At 38.3% G+C, this 17,247-nt stretch overlaps 1 protein-coding gene across 1 annotated transcript in view; it reads left to right on the forward strand.

The window, feature by feature from the left end:
• Window positions 1–17,247, forward strand: part of BAIAP2L1 (BAR/IMD domain containing adaptor protein 2 like 1) — a 67,281-nt gene that overhangs the window by 34,630 nt on the left and 15,404 nt on the right. Inside the window, exons 4-9 of the mRNA XM_048866178.2 lie at window positions 9,958–10,019; window positions 10,116–10,187; window positions 10,654–10,791; window positions 13,947–14,099; window positions 14,659–14,826; window positions 15,582–15,699. Coding sequence (XP_048722135.1) covers window positions 9,958–10,019; window positions 10,116–10,187; window positions 10,654–10,791; window positions 13,947–14,099; window positions 14,659–14,826; window positions 15,582–15,699 — 711 coding nt within the window. The remainder of the gene's footprint in view (window positions 1–9,957; window positions 10,020–10,115; window positions 10,188–10,653; window positions 10,792–13,946; window positions 14,100–14,658; window positions 14,827–15,581; window positions 15,700–17,247) is intronic.

Raw genomic sequence — 17,247 nt, forward strand, 5'->3', positions numbered from 1 at the left:
TTGAGTGTCATATGCAGCGGGCCACTCCCACAGATCTGTACATATGTCCATTGTTGGCCACATCTGATAGTATGCGTTTCCTTCCAACATTATTCTGCTAATGCACAAGGGAGTAAGTAACTAATTACATATACATATAGAATGACATTTGAGCTTTCATTATATTTGTGTGCTATTGAAGCTTCTCTTGCAGGGGAGAGTAATAGGGTAAAAATAGGAGACCTAGATGACACCAACTAGGGTGCCAATTTTGGCTGGATGTATTCCTGGAGGTTTCATCACATTACATAATCTTTAATTAAAGGGTAATCTTTGATTCCTGGAGACTCCAGGACAATCCTGAAGGGTGGGCAACCCTAACACCAGCCCTGGAGAAGGTCACTGAATATATGTATGTGATTGTCCATATGTTTTATTAATAAAGAGATGACAATATTTTAAGGCCTATACAAGACACAAAATATAGACTGTTCTTGCCTGAGGAATATACGATCTAATCAAGAAATTGTGGATGTCGGCCATTACTAATGGAAGGCAACTTCTTTAGGACTCTACCAGTTGACATTTTACAATATCATTTGTGTTTCATTAATTTCTTCATTTTAGAGTTAAGAGGTTTCTGACAATGCTGGGACTGAGAAACTGATAAGATATGCAGAGAGCTCCAATATTAAAAATTGGACCAGACCACCCAGAACAGAACCACATTATAGCTTATAGGTACCACTTCTGTTTTATTTTTTAAGCACCGGAAACCTTCAGTTCCAGCTATTAACTATGCTTTGCCTGTTCTAGTCTTCTTGCAAGAGTAAAGACCAACTCACATGTTTAGTATTCCTTTACTATCTGCCTAAAGAACAGCATGGCTTCATGCAGGCATGTTCAGACCTATAGTGGTGTTGTAACTTTATTTTCTATTTGTGCCTGATTTGTGTAATCATTACAGCCACAACAAGATTAGAACTCAGACATTGCTCAACAAAGCCATTACATATAATGTTTTCAGGGCCTTATAAAAGGTCAGTCTTTTATATACACATGTATTAATGTAAACTATTTCCTGTACACTTTAAAGACTGCTACAGGCATATTTTTGATCAAAGTTATTAGCAATGGTGTGACAGGTGGAAAACAAGTTTGCCATTTTTCATCCATTATTTATAGTGCACCTGCTTTGTTTGTTTTTTTTAACATTAAAATTAATGCAAACTTACCAATTGTTTAAAACAAGATGAAGTTTAACGTTCATTTACATCTGGTTGATTAAAATTAGATAAAAAAATATTTTAGTGTAAAACTGATTTTTTTTTTTTTTAAAAGACATACTGTGGAACCTAACATAGGCCTGGTCTTGCTGTTCTTGCTGCGTGGTTAGTCCATCAAGCAGTTTGTCTGAATAATGATTGAGAGATCAAACCATAGTGGCAAAAAGCTGAGTTAACAGAAAATTGACAGAAGGAAATAAAAACATTTCCTTTTTAGAATGTTGTACACATTGTTGTGTACACAATGTTGTACAGAATGTTGAATGTTAACAAGTATCTTTCACTGATATTTAAAAGTAGTAAGATTGGTTTGGGGACAGTGTTCTTAAATTGGATAAATGGAAAGTTTAGTAAAGTCTTCATTATAAATATTTTATTTCTCTTGCGAGTAGTTGTGTGGGAGTGACTATTTGTAAGCAGTTCATCATGATTATATTGTATGTAAAGCATATTAGTTAAGAACTTTCATTTTCTTTATTTAAACCACTTAGTAGGTCAGGCCTAATGAAGTTAGACAGAAAAATCCATAAAATGCACATTCAACCCTTTCTTCAGGATTGATTTTCATCTGTAACTTATGTAAAATATTCTGATTGATCTGTCATGTAGTACCAACTGAGTTTTATTAGTTACATGTAGCTGTATTAAGCCCCCTATAAGCTTCCCCAGGTGGTAAGTCATGCGCAACTCCTTGGGCCATTTAGAGTATGTCAACACAGCTGCTGGGAGTGAGTCTCGCAGCCCAGGCAGATGGACTTATGTTAGCAGATTTCAGGCTAGCGTGTTAGAAATAACTTTGCAGAGGTACTTTCAATGTTCAGGCTCAGGCTGGAACTTGGACTCTGAACCCCACATTCCTCCCTATGCTTTACAGCCTGAGTCAGAACATCTACATTGTTATTTTTAGCATGCTAGTGTAACCCACACACTTCCTGGGTGTGGTGTTCTGTCACATCTAGTGGCAGCGAGACCACATAAAGAAAGAGATTAATGAGTCTGCTCTACAACCTAAGGTAACAGCCAGTTGGCTTTTAGCTCATGCAGTAGAGGCTCATGTACTAAGCTCCAGAGGTCCCAGATTCAATCCTGCCCACTGATGACCAGGGTCTGTCAGTGTTACACAAGCATAAACCCTGCAAACAAAAGCTTGTCAACCCAGGCTGCAGGACTTGCTCCCAGCAGCTGTGTAGTCATACTCTTAAATGTTGAAAGCATTAAAGTTACAAAGTCAAAGCACGCAGAACTAAAGAAAAGCCAGAATTAAGGTTAGTTATGCAACTTTAATTCTGCCCTTTTAGGCAGATACATTAGGATACTCTGTCATTGTATACTGTTCCCCAGCCACCACCACATGGTCATCAGGGTTTGTACACAGGACCTTCAAATCTACAGCCACTTCCACTTGAACTATAGGAGTAACTGGTAGAAGAAGTAGGTTGTAGTCCCCTGTTGGGATCAGGCTTTAGAGTAGATGTATAGCCCACTGGTAAAGTGTGTGTCACAACAATTTGAGAGACAGCAGAAGAATTTGGGGTATCAGGAATCCTTGGCTGCATTCATAACTCTTAAAGCAATGTGTAATCTAATTCCTAGGAGTAGTGGTTAGAATCAGTATAGTCAATCAGACCTGTGTGGTATGAGTGAATTCACAGCAACTCCAGTGTTATTTGGCTGTGTGGCCACTCTTACTCAAGCTAGGCTACCTCAAGAGAAGTAACTAGAGTGTAGGTAAGTCAATTTTGCAGTGAAGACATTATCCTTAGTCTAGTCCCCTTCAGTCTTTTAAGGTAGGTCTACACTGCCATTAGACACTCCTGGCTGGCCTATGTCAGCTGCATCAGGCTTGCAGGGCTCAGGCTAAGGGGTTGTTTAATTGTGGTGTAGATGTTCAGGCTCTAGGACCCTGCGCAGTGGGACGATCCCAGAGCTGAGGCTGGAGCTCAAGCCTGAATGTCTACATCTCAATTAAACAGCCTGTTAGCCCAAGCTTCATGAGCTTGACCCAAATGGCACAAGCCAGCTGTGGGTTGTTAATTGCAGTGTAGACCTACTCTTAGAGGTGTAGAAATTCCTCAAGACAGCAAAAATAATAAAAATTAAGAATTGTAAAAACAGTTGTACTTCTGTTTTTGTACAAGATATTGAGAGTTTGGTCAAATCGGGCATATGAAAAGGGGTGTATGTGTGCACAAAGAGATTACTACTCCCTTTTGCTAGAAGAATTTATTGGTGGGGGGAGGGGTTTAATGTGGAGGATCAGCCTTTTACTCATCTCAATCAAGAATGAAACTCTGTAGAAAGAGAAAAGAATAGCAGCAGGAGCTCGTCACCTCCAAATAACACTGGAGCCCTACCCACAAAATTAGTAACAGTAGCTGTTACAATTCTGCTTGACTTGCTGTTGAATACTGTAGCTTTGTCTAGACATTGAGCCAATATGCTTAGTCCCAGGCAGCTTCCAGGGCTTTATGGATTTAAGAAGGTTGTGGATCTTGTCTTCTGAACCAAATTCAATGAGATTTCCAAATATTTTAAACGTTTTAGATTTTTTTGTAATAAAATAATTACCTTACTAAAGCAACCCACAGCTGATTAAAATAATTCAAAAATCAGAGAGTGTATATGAAATTAAAAATGTCTGAATTTATCCCTAGTTCAAAGGAGATGAAATGTCTGAGTCTTAATAACTTGTTAAACAATTCAATTTAGAAATACTTATTTGAAACATGGTGGCTAATGTAACTTGAGAGCAAATTTTGAGAAAATTATTTGTGAACCAGCTCAATACAAAGCTCTTCTACAGTTAAAGGGATGCTTTCAGGATTTTGAGATTTATATTTTAAACCAATAATTATTGCAGCATTCTTTAAAAAATGAAGGCCACCTACTTGTATTATGTGTTCAACTGCAAACAAACCAGACAACCTATGCTACAATACAATAGGATTTTTATACCAGTTTGCATTGAATGAAAAGGATAGTAAGGCTTGTATATTTGACTCCATTTTAATTTACTGTAATTTTGCCAACATTGAAGAGACTTAAAGGGCAATTCCTGAAAGTGCTTCAGCACATTATTAAGTTTACTTTGATAAAAATCAAAACTTTGTTGATTATGAGAATGACACTGTAAGAGGGTCGGTCATTTCTAGAGTGCCCCCCTGCCTCAACCCCATGGCTCTGCAGAAACCTCCCTTCCTCTGCTCTCTTGGATTCATCAAGAACTCACAAAAAGCTTTCATAAGTCTAGTAAGTACTTTCCTTCTTGGGGTCTGATTTATTAAAGTTGAAAACAATTCAGACCGTTCTCAGAGTCTCAAAATAATTCAAGCAGCCATTCCTAGACACTCCTACCTGGAATTCTTCCACCAGCCTTTGCCTACCTTTCCAACTCTCTGTGGTTCAAAGAGGTCACGGGGCAAACCTTGTCTTCAGGCGCTCTCTTGGTTTTTCATGGTCTCTGCAAGAGCCTTGCTGCTCCCTGGAGCTTTCTTTGTACCAGTTTCCAACTAGGGTTAGCCTGGACTAGCCCCTCCTTCATAAGGGGTCACTCCTCTGTTCTAGCTCTCTGCCTGTCTTGCTTTTGATCATCCACAGCCTCAGGCCTCTCTTTTTCTAACTCCTAGAGGCCTGGTTTTGTCACATGACCATATGTCACATGATTAATTCATTTCCTCCACCTGTGGAGGCAAATAGGTTGGGGGGAGGGGGATGACAAGGGCCCATTTCCCCTTAAGGAGCCATCTCCCTTGTGACAGGCACCATTATAAACTAAACTATGGCCCTCATTCTGCAGTAGAGTCTGTTAACATGTACTCTGTTGCTTCAGTGGGTTTCCCCTTGGGCATATGGGATTTAGGGTTGCCAATTTTGGTTGGAAGTATTTCTGGAGATTTCATCACAAAATATAATCTTTAAATAAAGCGAAAAAAACAAGGAGTCCTTGTGGCACCTTAGAGACTTAACAAATTATTTGGGCATAAGCTTTCGTGGGCTAGAACCCACTTCATCAGATGTATGAAGTAAAAGATACAGGAGCAGGTATAAATACATGGAAGGATGTGGGTTGCTTTACCAAGTGTTAGGTCAGTCTAACGAGATAAATCAATTAACAGCAGGATACCAAGGGAGGAGAAATAACTTTTGAAGTGGTAAGAGAGTGGTCCATTATAGACAGTTGACAAGAAGATGTGAGTAACAGTAGGGAGAAATTAGTATGAGGAAATTAAGTTTAGATTTTGTAATGACCCAACCACTCCCGGTCTTTATTCAGGCCTAATCTGATGGTATCTAGTTTGCAAATTAATTATAGTTGAGTCTATTATACTATTATATACTATATACTCTATACTATACTAGTGTGTGTGCATGTGGCTATACTAGTGTGTGGGATGTGAATACAGTGGTCCTTTTGGTCACACCATCTTCATGCAATAAATCTTTCCTTTGAAAGGGTGACAAACTTAACACAAAAAGAAAAGGAGTACTTGTGGCACCTTAGAGACTAACCAATTTATTTGAGCATGAGCTTTCGTGAGCTACAGCTCACTTTATCGGATGCAAAGCTTGTGCTCAAATAAATTTGTTAGTTTCTAAGGTGCCACAAGTACTCCTTTTCTTTTTGCGAATACAGACTAACACGGCTGCTACTCTGAAACTTAACACAGTTAGTAATAACATTTGTTTGTTTAGTTATATTTCTTTGATGCACCCTTTATCCTATCCACATTTTGGGGGACTAATGGCTTCAAAGGACTTTACTTTCAACTTTCTTTCACAATAAAATTCTTCCTCTTGGACAAAGAGTAATTTATAGAAGGGACTGATCCTAATATAAATGGGACCTAAAAATACTTGTTAACTTTGTTGTCTCCCATTGTAACCTATGACTTAGATACAGCCTCTTCTTCACATGTCTAATGAAATAAAAATGGTGAGGTGCTTCCTATTTAAGGCACTAGAACTACCATGGATGAAACAACAGGAGATGGATGAATGAAATAATTTAGGTACTTGAAGACCACTCCCAACATATTGGAAAATATGTGTTTCCAGAATGGTGTTTCCAGAACAATCTGCCTTTAATAGAAATAATACTTGTGTTCTCCTCAGCAAGTAACATATATAATGTGTTTATTAATTCTGGTGTAGGCATTGGACATTTTCAAAGCGTGTTCAAGTGGCTTATATAGTTTGCATAATTTGAGTATTTGTTTATAGGTAGGCTCTTTAGTATTAAAAATGTTCCATTTTTGTCTTTCAGTCAAACTAATTCTCATATTAAGAACAATTAACATAAGCTAATATCATATACAAACTTTTAAATCAATATGTGTGACCACACCAGGGGATTGCATTTTAACTAAATCAGCTTGTTTAATGGTACAAAAACAGTGTGTAGACCAGCCCTAAAGAGGAGTGTGTTTATCCATAGGCTCTTAAGGTGAGGCTCCATTTGTCTCTTCTAAGAAAGTTTCTTTAAAGTGCAGGTCTACTCTGAAAACGAAGTACAAATGATTCAGATTTTTTTTCTTTTTGTGCATAGAGTCATATCTGTTTGCTTTACTGAAATAAATAAGTGTTTTTCATGCTAGCTTTGCAGAACCAACACAGCTAAGATTAAGTTAATGGGATTCTATTCCATTTTGTGTTTCATCAAGAGAATTGTTTACTGAGTTCCGATTCACTGCACTTCTGTAAACCCATGTGATGGGAATGGGATTGCACAGGTGTTACTAAGGGAATGAGATGGAAAGAGGCCAGCTTGATTCTCAAAAGCCGAGATGAGTTATCAGAAGTAATTGTACATCAAGCACATACGATTCACAAATTAGCACGGTAGTGCCATTCTGACTTGTCAATTTTCAGAGTACAACTACATTTGGTGGCTCGGTTCCCCCACCTATAAAATGGGGAAAAGATTGTTTCCTTTTTGTGAAACAGTTTGAAATACTCTGGTAAAAGGTACTGTTGTACGTTTTTTGAGGTAGGGATTATGTCTTCCTCTGTCTCCTGTAGAGCACTCGGCACATGCTCTGTAAATATAATGGCTTTTAACTTTACCAATTTTCATCTGCAATACTAAGAAAATGGGGCAACTACATGTGAGCAGTTTGAGTCCATATTTTTTCCCCATGTAAATATCCATAAATCCTAAATTTTTAAAGGTATTGAGGTGCTGCTTTGCTCAAAGTCATCAAAAGTTACTTAGGCACTTAGGAACCTAATTCCCATTGACTTTCAAATTATTTTAATCGATATTGTTTTTAATCTAAAAGTATGCCAAATTCTTTTTAAAGTACCCTTTAAAAACACAGGGCCAAGTTCTGAAGTTAGTGGAAGTACTCCAGATTTATATCTGAGGTAGATTTTGGCCTATAATTTGGCCATGCATCTTCTTAGATCACAGTGCACTTACTATGGGTTTTTGCTCCAAATGTTGACTCAAAACATGAAACAGGAAATGAAATGGGTGAGCCAATACATATGAGTGATGCTGGATTACTGGAAGCAATGAGGGGATTCTAGCATGAAAACTGGTTTTATATCTGGAGTGAAGAATACAAGGATTTGCTTTGGTTGAATTTGCTTAAAAGAGGAAAAAATTTTATGCAACAGATGGTCACTAATCTTTAAAAATATTAATTTAAAAATGTACTCGTGTATTTTGTAACCAATACAAATATGAAGAAAATAAATTTGTAAACTAAACTAGTGCAAGCTTTTAAATTAACATGTAATTTTTAAAATATTTTTTATTTCAAGATAAATTTTGGCAAGATACATGTTGTAATAAGGGTGAAAAAATGTGTTTCTAACTAAGTATTCAGACCCTAAAACTGAGGGCTTACAGTCAGCCTGAGTGCTGTTTCAGACAAGAAAAACAACATTCACATGTCAGGTTTTCCATTCTTGACACACCAGGTGAAAGGGTTGTTTTACTAAGCATTTACACTGTGGTGGGAGGGGAAACCCAGAGGATGGGAGTGTAAAAGGGTGATGAGAGAGTGAGCCAGCACCTAGTGTTGTTGGATAGCTGTCAGTACTTGGAGCTCCAAGGTCTGCTGCATTAATCTTTACAACGCCACCAGCCATTAGCTGTGGCAGCAAATTCACATGCTGTCCGAGAGAGTGGAAGTAAGTTCTTAAAAGAAGTTAGCACAGGCAAGCTTAAATGCCCTTTAAAGTAAATGTACTGTCAGTTCTTTTTTTCCCCCACCCCTTTCATTTATATGTTTTCAAACATTTAGTTTTAGTTTTAAGTGTAACCTTAAATTTGAATTTCTTGTTTTTAAGTTTCTTTTAGCAATATTCTTTTAAAGTTATTGATAAATGTCTACAGGCTTTCTCCAGTTTAATCTAGTTTTTTGTTTGGGATTACCAGTCTAACATTTACAATATCTTTGTGATGATGGAGTTCTGTTAACAGGAATACTACAGGAGAGTGCATCCACTCCTGAAGTCCTAAAATAACAGGCTCACTTGCTCATGCCATCTACTTACCAGACAAGTGCTTTTATGCAACTGCACTGTATTTACTTTTTCTATTGCATATAAATAACCAGTTACTATAGCAACTCTCACTTCACATGGTATTTACCCCTGCACACTGTATTAACTACAAACAGAGAATACCCAGAGAAACAATCACAGCATTCTGTCAGGTGGATGTAATGACCCAGAAAAACAGATACATGAAAATCCCCTTAACGATAGCCCAGCTCTCCCACCCACAAGATCTGGGCACGAAGGGGATCCTCCAACTGGGGATCTCTTTCCTTCCAGAAGGATTGGAGCTCAGCTATCTCCATAGCATTCTTCTCTCTCCTTTTTCCAAATCCCATGAAGCAATCCGTGCAGCGGATGGAGACTGGGTGGGATGGGGCAGACATGGGCAGTCCAAGAAATAGGGGGAGATGCACATCTTTCTCCCTGAAAAGATTGTACACCCCATATTTTACATTATTTAACACCGGTTCCATTGTGCTCCGTGTGCGAGGTGCTTTACAAACCCAAAAGACATGGTTTCTACTTCAGCCTGATTTAAGACAGACGTAAATTGAGCATGGCAAACAATAAGGAAGGGAGGATAGGGAGATAGGGATATGAACAATACATTCACACACTTACATAGGCTAGCTATGTCTGCAGCTTGATGGTTCCAGATCCCTTAAATGTAGTCTGGGGAGAAAGGTTTGTTTTGTTTTGGGGGTTGTTGTGGGAGGGGGTTGTTTGTATTTTTGTTCTCTTTTGAGAGGGATTGTTTTCTCTTGAATGCCTTTGTGGATTTTGCCCTGGTTGGCTGATTTCATGTAGTTACAGCAGTTATAGAAGTGGGTCTAAAGGAGGAAGGACGAAAGGACAGTGGCTTTGCTGACTAGTCCAAGGAGGGAGTTCCATGCATATAGGGCAGTAGGCAAGAAAACATGAAGACAGGTTCAGTGTTGCTTTCACATAGATAATTGATTGTTCAAGTCGTGTGTGTAAGCTGCTTGGTAAAACTGTGGCCAGATAAAATTATTTTGTTCAGGATAAGATTGCTATGATTAACAATTGCAAGAAGGTGCCCTGCTTAAATTCTTAGTTCACTTTATAATCTTAGTTATAAAAGTATCATCCCACGTCTACTGTGTGTTGACAACTTCAAACATCTGTAAAGAAACAAGAAAAAGGGGTGTTTGTTTATCCACAGGACATGTTCTTATAGAGATTTCAAGCACAAACAAGATACTTAATGACAGCCTAGAGGAAAGTGTAAGTATTTTTTTACTCTATCTAACCTTTTTGAAATAAAAAAACAGTTTTACTTTAATTTTAAATAACCCTATTATCACTTGCTTACTTTTAAAGTTCAAAAAATTTCATAAAGAGATTATATCTGAACTGGAGAAGAAAACAGAACTGGATGTAAAATATATGAATGTAAGTACACTGAATTAAATACCAGAAAAGATCATATATTTATTTGCATTGTGTGTAGCCATAGCAACTGTTTGTGCCTTTTTAAAATGATAATTTACAAAAGGAGCATACATAGAATTTGATCTTTAACTACTGAGGGACGTTTTCAACTTCTTTGGTTTATTTTATAAGTTATTTTGTAATGTACAACTATATATTAGAGAATATTATCTACATCCTAAATTTTAAAAAAAATTCTGTAACATTTTTCATTTATTTTAATTGTAAATGAAAAACCTGAGAGTGAATTAACAGTGGAATTTTGTTTTGAACTAGATTCTCCAACATGAAGAAAAATAGTTGATACATTTGTAGCTTTAATGTTAATCATCATAACAATACAGTGGATTTCTTAGCTGCCCGCATAAGTGCTCTGATAGTTGTATTGTTGCATGCACTGCAAGATACTTCAATGCTTTGATTGCAGGCAACTTTAAAGCGATACCAAACAGAACACAGAAGCAAGTTAGATTCATTGGAAAAATCTCAGGCTGAGCTGAAAAAAATCAAAAGGAAAAGTCAAGGTGGAAGAAACACAATGAAATATGAGAATAAAGAATTTGAGGTTAGTGTACTCACTTCTCTTACTTATTGGCTTTTCTCTTCTATCCAGTTTAGGGAAACTGGTCAACAATAGAAAACTTACAGCTGTTAGTTCAAGTTTTCCTGAATCCACTTTGGTGCAAACTGACCTTGATTGCTAAGCCTACAATATATTTAGTTATCATATAGCAGGGGTGGGCAAGCATTTTGGCTGAGGGCCACATTGGGTTTCCGAAATTGTATGGAGGGCCGGTTGGTGCCTCCCCAAACAGCCAGGCCCGACCCCCACCCCCTATCCAACCCCCCCTGCTTCTTGCCCCCTGACGGCCCCCCCCCGGGACTCCTGCCCCATCCAACCCCCACTGTTCCCTGACCGCCCCCAGAACCCCCGCCCGTGACTGCCCCCTGTCGCCCCATCCAACAACTCCTCTCCTTCCTGACTGCCCCACCGGGACCCCTGCCCCCATTCAACCCCCCTGTTGCCCACTCTCTGACCGTCCCAACCCCTATCCACACCCCCACCCCCTGACCACCACCCCGAACTCCCCTGCCCCCTTACTGCACTTCCTGGAGCACCGGTGGCTGGCGGCGCTACAGCCACGCCGCCCAGAGCACCAGGACAGGCAGCTGTGCCGCCGGGCTGGAGCCAGGCACTCCACCGCGCAGCACAGAGCACCAGGACAGGCAGCTGTGCCGCCGGGCTGGAGCCAGGCACTCCACCGCGCAGCACAGAGCACCAGGTCAGGCCGAGGCTCTGCAGCTGCACTGCCCGGCAAGAGCTCGCCGCCCCGCCGCCCAGAGCATTGCGCCGGCGGCACAGTGAACTGAGGCTGTGGGGGAGGGAGGAACAGCAGGGGAGGGACCGGCGACTAACCTCCCTGGCCAGGAGCTATGGGGCTAGGCAGGAGGGTCCCGTGGGCCGGATGTGGCCCATAGACCGTAGTTTGCCCACCTCTGTCATATAGAATAATTCCTATATTAGTTATTTGGCAGCAGTTAGACAGAAGAACTTCAAAGCAGTGATTGTTGCTTTTGATTTTTCCCAAGTTATTTTGGGTTAAGGAGATTACTAGCATATGTAATAAAAAAAAATGACATTGAGGTTTATGGTCCAATCCTATACTCCTTACATGGAGTCCCACTGATTGCATTACGCTTTTGTAGAATCAAGCCCTGGATTTTGTTTTTAACGTAGCAGCTTCTGTTTTTGTACTAGCAATTAATTATGGGTTGTCGTAATGGCATTTGGATTTCTGACTACTGGATTTATAATCAGCCTCAAATAGTAGGACATCTGAATACTATTACCTGTGGCCACAATTAATTGTGACTTATTATGTATTCCAGTACATACAAGGGTGAATTCTTCACTCTGCCAAAGCAAGTTCAGACACAGTGAGGGGCTGGGTGGGTGCGGGGAGGGTTGACAGAGGGCCAGTCACAGCTCCCTGATTCTGTTCCAGAAGCTGTGAAAGGCGACAGGATGGATCACTTGGTGATCACCTGTTCATTCCCTCTGGGGCATCTGGCATTGACCACTGTCGAAAGACAGGATACTGGGCTAAATGGACCGTTGATCTGATCCAGAATGGCCATTCTTCTGTTTTGCCTGGCCTTGGCATAACATAAAGCTGCAGGGGGACAGCTTTAAGTGATGCTGTTGGCAGAAGACCATCTACCAGCAGAGAATCAGGACTAGTGGCGCCTCACTTCATCGCACACCCCTCCCCTTCCTTCCACTGACAAACTCCCTCTCTGCCATTCTATCTCCAACCCCCACCCCCTTTACACAAATTCCAATGGAGCAGGTGGTGTCAGCAAGTGGCAGAGTAGGTGCAGGAGGTTCCAGTATGCTACTGGGGGACATCGTGCTGCCATCTTCGAGGGGAGATGTAAAACTTAGGACTGACTATTTGTGTTCATTAAAGATCACCTGGTAATCTTTGTAAAAGATAAACTTTGTAACTCCTTTGTGTACCAAAACAGTTGCCTGTAGTAACAGTAGTGGGTGAAGTTAGACCTGTGTGTAGTTGGTCTATCAGTTGGAGTTTTTGAAGTGCTTTGGAAACCTTTATTCTGAAAGGTGTTACGCTAAACATAATATATTATCACTTAGTAGTACCTGTCCTAGGATCCTATAAAAAGCCTTGCCATTTTGATGCAAAATAAAAAATAGTAACATTGTTAAAGTAAACACGTAGATTGTGCTGTTGCTTCAAATAATGGTACAAATTTTAATGTAAATGTTTTGTATGTAAAAGATATACACAAATACTTGTTTATTTGCAGTTTTCTTTGCACTTCCTTACTTCAGTCTTCATTTCATGTTACTTATTCTTTTAATTTTTTTCTTTATCTCCTATTTTCAATGTTTTTTCTTTATAAAATAGTTGAAATTTTAGCCAAGTATATTGAACATAATGTTTAGCTACAGCTTCTAGTTATTTGTACAATAACCTACATTCAGTAGAGGAAGGATTGTCTTGTGATTAAGGTACTAGACTGGGATTCAGAAGATCAAAGTTTAATTCCCGCCTCCAACATAGACTTCCTTGATTACCTTGGTCAGGTCTCAATCTGTCTGTGACTCAGTTCCCCAGCCATAAATTGAGGTAGTGATAGTTCCATAATTCACAGTGGTTTTATGAGAATAAGTTTGTTAATATTTGTGAATCACTGATGGACTATATTGATGGGAGCCCAAAGACAGGACCTGTGGGATTTAAAAAAAAAAAAAAAGTCAGATAATAGATAACATCTGAAGTTTAAAAAAAAAATACACAAAATTGATTTGTTCTGCTCACTTTCTGCTACTCTGAAGTAATCTTATGACCTATTTCAGTTCTGTGTAGAGGCTAGAAGTTCTTTCCCTTTGCTACTGCACTGTATGGATTTTGGTTTTTTTGCCTTCTAATACGTGGAGGATTACTGGCAAACAGTCAATTTTGTCTACTTTGGTGGGCATACTAAGGATAAATAATTATCTGAAATTTAAAAGATGTTTAAAGCAAAAGTTTCATGTTCCTTTACATACAGGAATTTAGGTTACTAGATTTCTTAAAATAATTCCACAAAGGAACAAGATATGCTTAGATAAGTAGAGTTGTGTAAGAAAAGTCAAGCTCATGAGTAGCCTATGCATAATTCATTATTAATTTATTAATTATTATTATTTAGTATTTGAAAACTGTGAGTTCTCGACAGAGTGATATTCAAAGATTTATTGCTGAAGGTTGCAGAGAAGCTCTACTTGAAGAAAAAAGAAGATTCTGTTTTCTGGTTGACAAGCACTGCAGTTTAACTCAGCACATGCACTTCTATCATAAACAGGTCAGTGTGGCTCGAAATCTAGGTAGCATGAATGCAAACAGTCATAGGGCCTAATCAGATGAGATAAAACTCATAGAGCATAATGAGGTGAGACAAAACTCATTTCCTTAGTGTATGATGAGGTCCATAAATGATAAAGATAATATAAAATACATTATGTAGCTCATGAAAATTTTATTTATTTAATAGAAAAATGTTTTCAATGTAGTATTTTTGGTTAGTAATCCATTACCTCTTGTTGTAATAAATTATGACCAGAAACCAAATATTATTGAAAGATCTATGGATTGACAGAATAAATATTCCAATATCTCAGTCTTGAAGTAGGGCAGTTATTTCTATCACATAGCATTATTTTAAATTTGTATCTAAAGACTCCCTAACAAGAGTATTTATATTAGGCTAAGAGGCTATTTATATTAGGCTGAGACACGTACAACCCCATATACTTCAAATGAGTTTGCACTAATGTAATTAAAGGCAGAATGTGCCCCTTTACAATTCAAACATTTTAACCAAAAAAGACATACATATTATGTAACTTTTTTATTGGTTACAGTGTGCAGATTTACTTAACTCCAAGTTGCCTGGATGGCAGGAAATGTGTAGTGATGCCACAAAAGTGCCAGAAAAAGTTATGAATATGATAGAAGATATGAAGACGCCTGGTTCCACTCCAATCTCAGGAACTCCACAACCTTCACCAGTGACAGAGAGAAATAGTATGGTATGCATTGGTTACAAGTTCTCAAGGTTGGATTGATTTCCCTGATCTCTTCATGTACAAAAATATTTGGACTCAAAAGCCATAACAAACAACCAGAATTATGATTCTGGAATGAGTTACAAATTGGAACCTCAGTCCAGTAAATAGATGCATCAGGTAGATTCTTGTATCTTCACAAAGCCCCATTGACTCCAGTGAATTCTGGGTTGCCAGGAAAAAGAAGCCATAGGCTCTCATGTTCAGACCCCTATTTGTGGGGAAAATAATTTTTGGAAACACTTGAGTTCTCAACTAAATTGGTAGCATACAACGGTCATAATATACTTGGAACAGAGGACACCTATGTGTACTATAATTTACTTTGAGAGTATTTTTTCTGAATTAAAAAGAAACCTAAGTTTCTATTTTCAAATGATTGAAAAGATAATGGTGATTATATATCTGATGAAATATATAGCAACCAGAATGTAACTGAATGGAATACTTACGTTAGAAACTAGGCCCCAGTCCTGCAACTGGTTCTATGGGGGAAGGTCCTTGCACCCATGTGGGTCCAGTGGTAGAGGACTCTTTCAAATTTATTTTTTTCCAATCAAAGAAGTTGGGCAGCTAAGGACCTTCCAAAATTTGAAGCTTGTATAATTTAAGAATATTGGGCTATTACCTTTTAGAATTCAGTGCTGCAAGTAATCTAAGAGGTCCTTGTCATTTTGTTACTATGATAACATTATCTTAATAAAACTTTGTGTCTGTAGGTTGGAAGAGTGCCCCCTGCTCCTACAGTTAGAGCATTTACTAGTCCTTTAGTTGACATGTTTAATGATCCACCAGCAGTTCCAAAGGTTCCTTCGGAAAGATTAAGTAATTCAGCAGGTGAGTTTTTACTTGTTGAAATGTTATTTTAATATAGAAAATGGGCTTCACTTTTGTTTTGCTACTGATATACAATAAATACAAATGACATACTGTGCTATCTAGCAAAAATTAGTGTTGCTGTCTTGCTGTCCAAAGTAGTCACTATACGATATATCTTTGGAGTTCCAGCAGGAAAATCCTAGGGGAAGGAAAAATTGTCTTTCCAAAATTTTAGTGATATTCTTGGTAAAAAGATATTGCAGTAGGTAGCTGTCTAATAAGAAAAATTAAAATACTGAAGGGGGAAGAATGTTTTGTGGTAAAAGCACAAGTCAAGAGATCTAGATTCTGTTGTACTCTCTAGAGCCATGTACAGATACAAAATTTGTATCCACATCCGATCCATGATCCACAAACATGGTCTGGATACAGATATCTGCAGATATAAAGTGGATATCCGCAGATTTGTAGGGCTCTATCAATCTCTGCCAATTACTTCCTGATTTATTGTGATCAAGACTCAAAGTGGGATTTTCAAAAGCACTTAATGTTTCACTTCAGTGGGAGTAGATTTAGGCTAACAGAGTCTTTGGAAATCCCACCTTTAACCTTCCTTTGCCTTAACTTCCCCAACTATAAAATGGTGAAAAATAGTAGTGCAGTGCTGTAAAACTCTTGAGATTCTCTGATGAAAGTGTTTTAATATCATCCTCATGAACTACAGTATTTGGTCAGTCACATGACTGTCACTTTGCATTTTTGGCATATTGGTGTGCCATTTTGTAAAGCCAAATGAAAATTGCTAGCATTCTAATTTAGCTTGTTCTCTCTTAATCTGAGTGATTATTTCAGTGCATCCAAGTAGTAAAAATGAACAAATATTGCATTGTTTAAAAAGGGTTCCAAAAGTAGTTTTGAAAAACAAGTGTGAGGGAAAATGGGTCTACTATTTCATTGTTTCTCACTGCTCAAATGGAAAGTCCCATTAAGATTTGGGAAATCCCATCAAGATTAGGATATGTTGTAGTGGTGTTAAAACATTACCTCCAGATTATATTCTGCTTGTTAGAAAAAAAACCGAGGGCAAGAGCTTAAGTTAAGGAATGCACAAAATTCTCCAAGATAATCAAAATAATGCTTGGCTCTTCTGCTTTGGTCAAACACACACAAACCATTTATTATGTATGGTAGTTATGTCATTGACAAAGATTTGAGACATCCCTGTCATCACATTAATGGCCTGATTTTTCAGTGGTGTCAAACACCTGCATCTTTCACTGACTTCAACTGAAGCTGAGTTCTTGTTACATCTGAAAAGTCAGATTTTATAGGCCTTTAGTGTCTGAACACAGTTAAAATCTTCTGGAACCGGAAATGATAGCATGTAAGGTTTCTTATCAATGTATACTTTAGCTACATTCAGTCACTAGAGGAAACCAGTCATGGTCATTACATTCTGTACATGTTTTACATTTACTAATTTGGAGTTATTGCACTAGCCATAGTATTTCCTATACTTAGCAGAAGGAATATTGTGGTAATGTTAATTATTTGCAAATGGCAGTT

Source organism: Caretta caretta, chromosome 10 (genome assembly GCF_965140235.1).
Source record: "Caretta caretta isolate rCarCar2 chromosome 10, rCarCar1.hap1, whole genome shotgun sequence".
Classification (NCBI taxonomy): Eukaryota; Metazoa; Chordata; order Testudines; family Cheloniidae; genus Caretta; species Caretta caretta.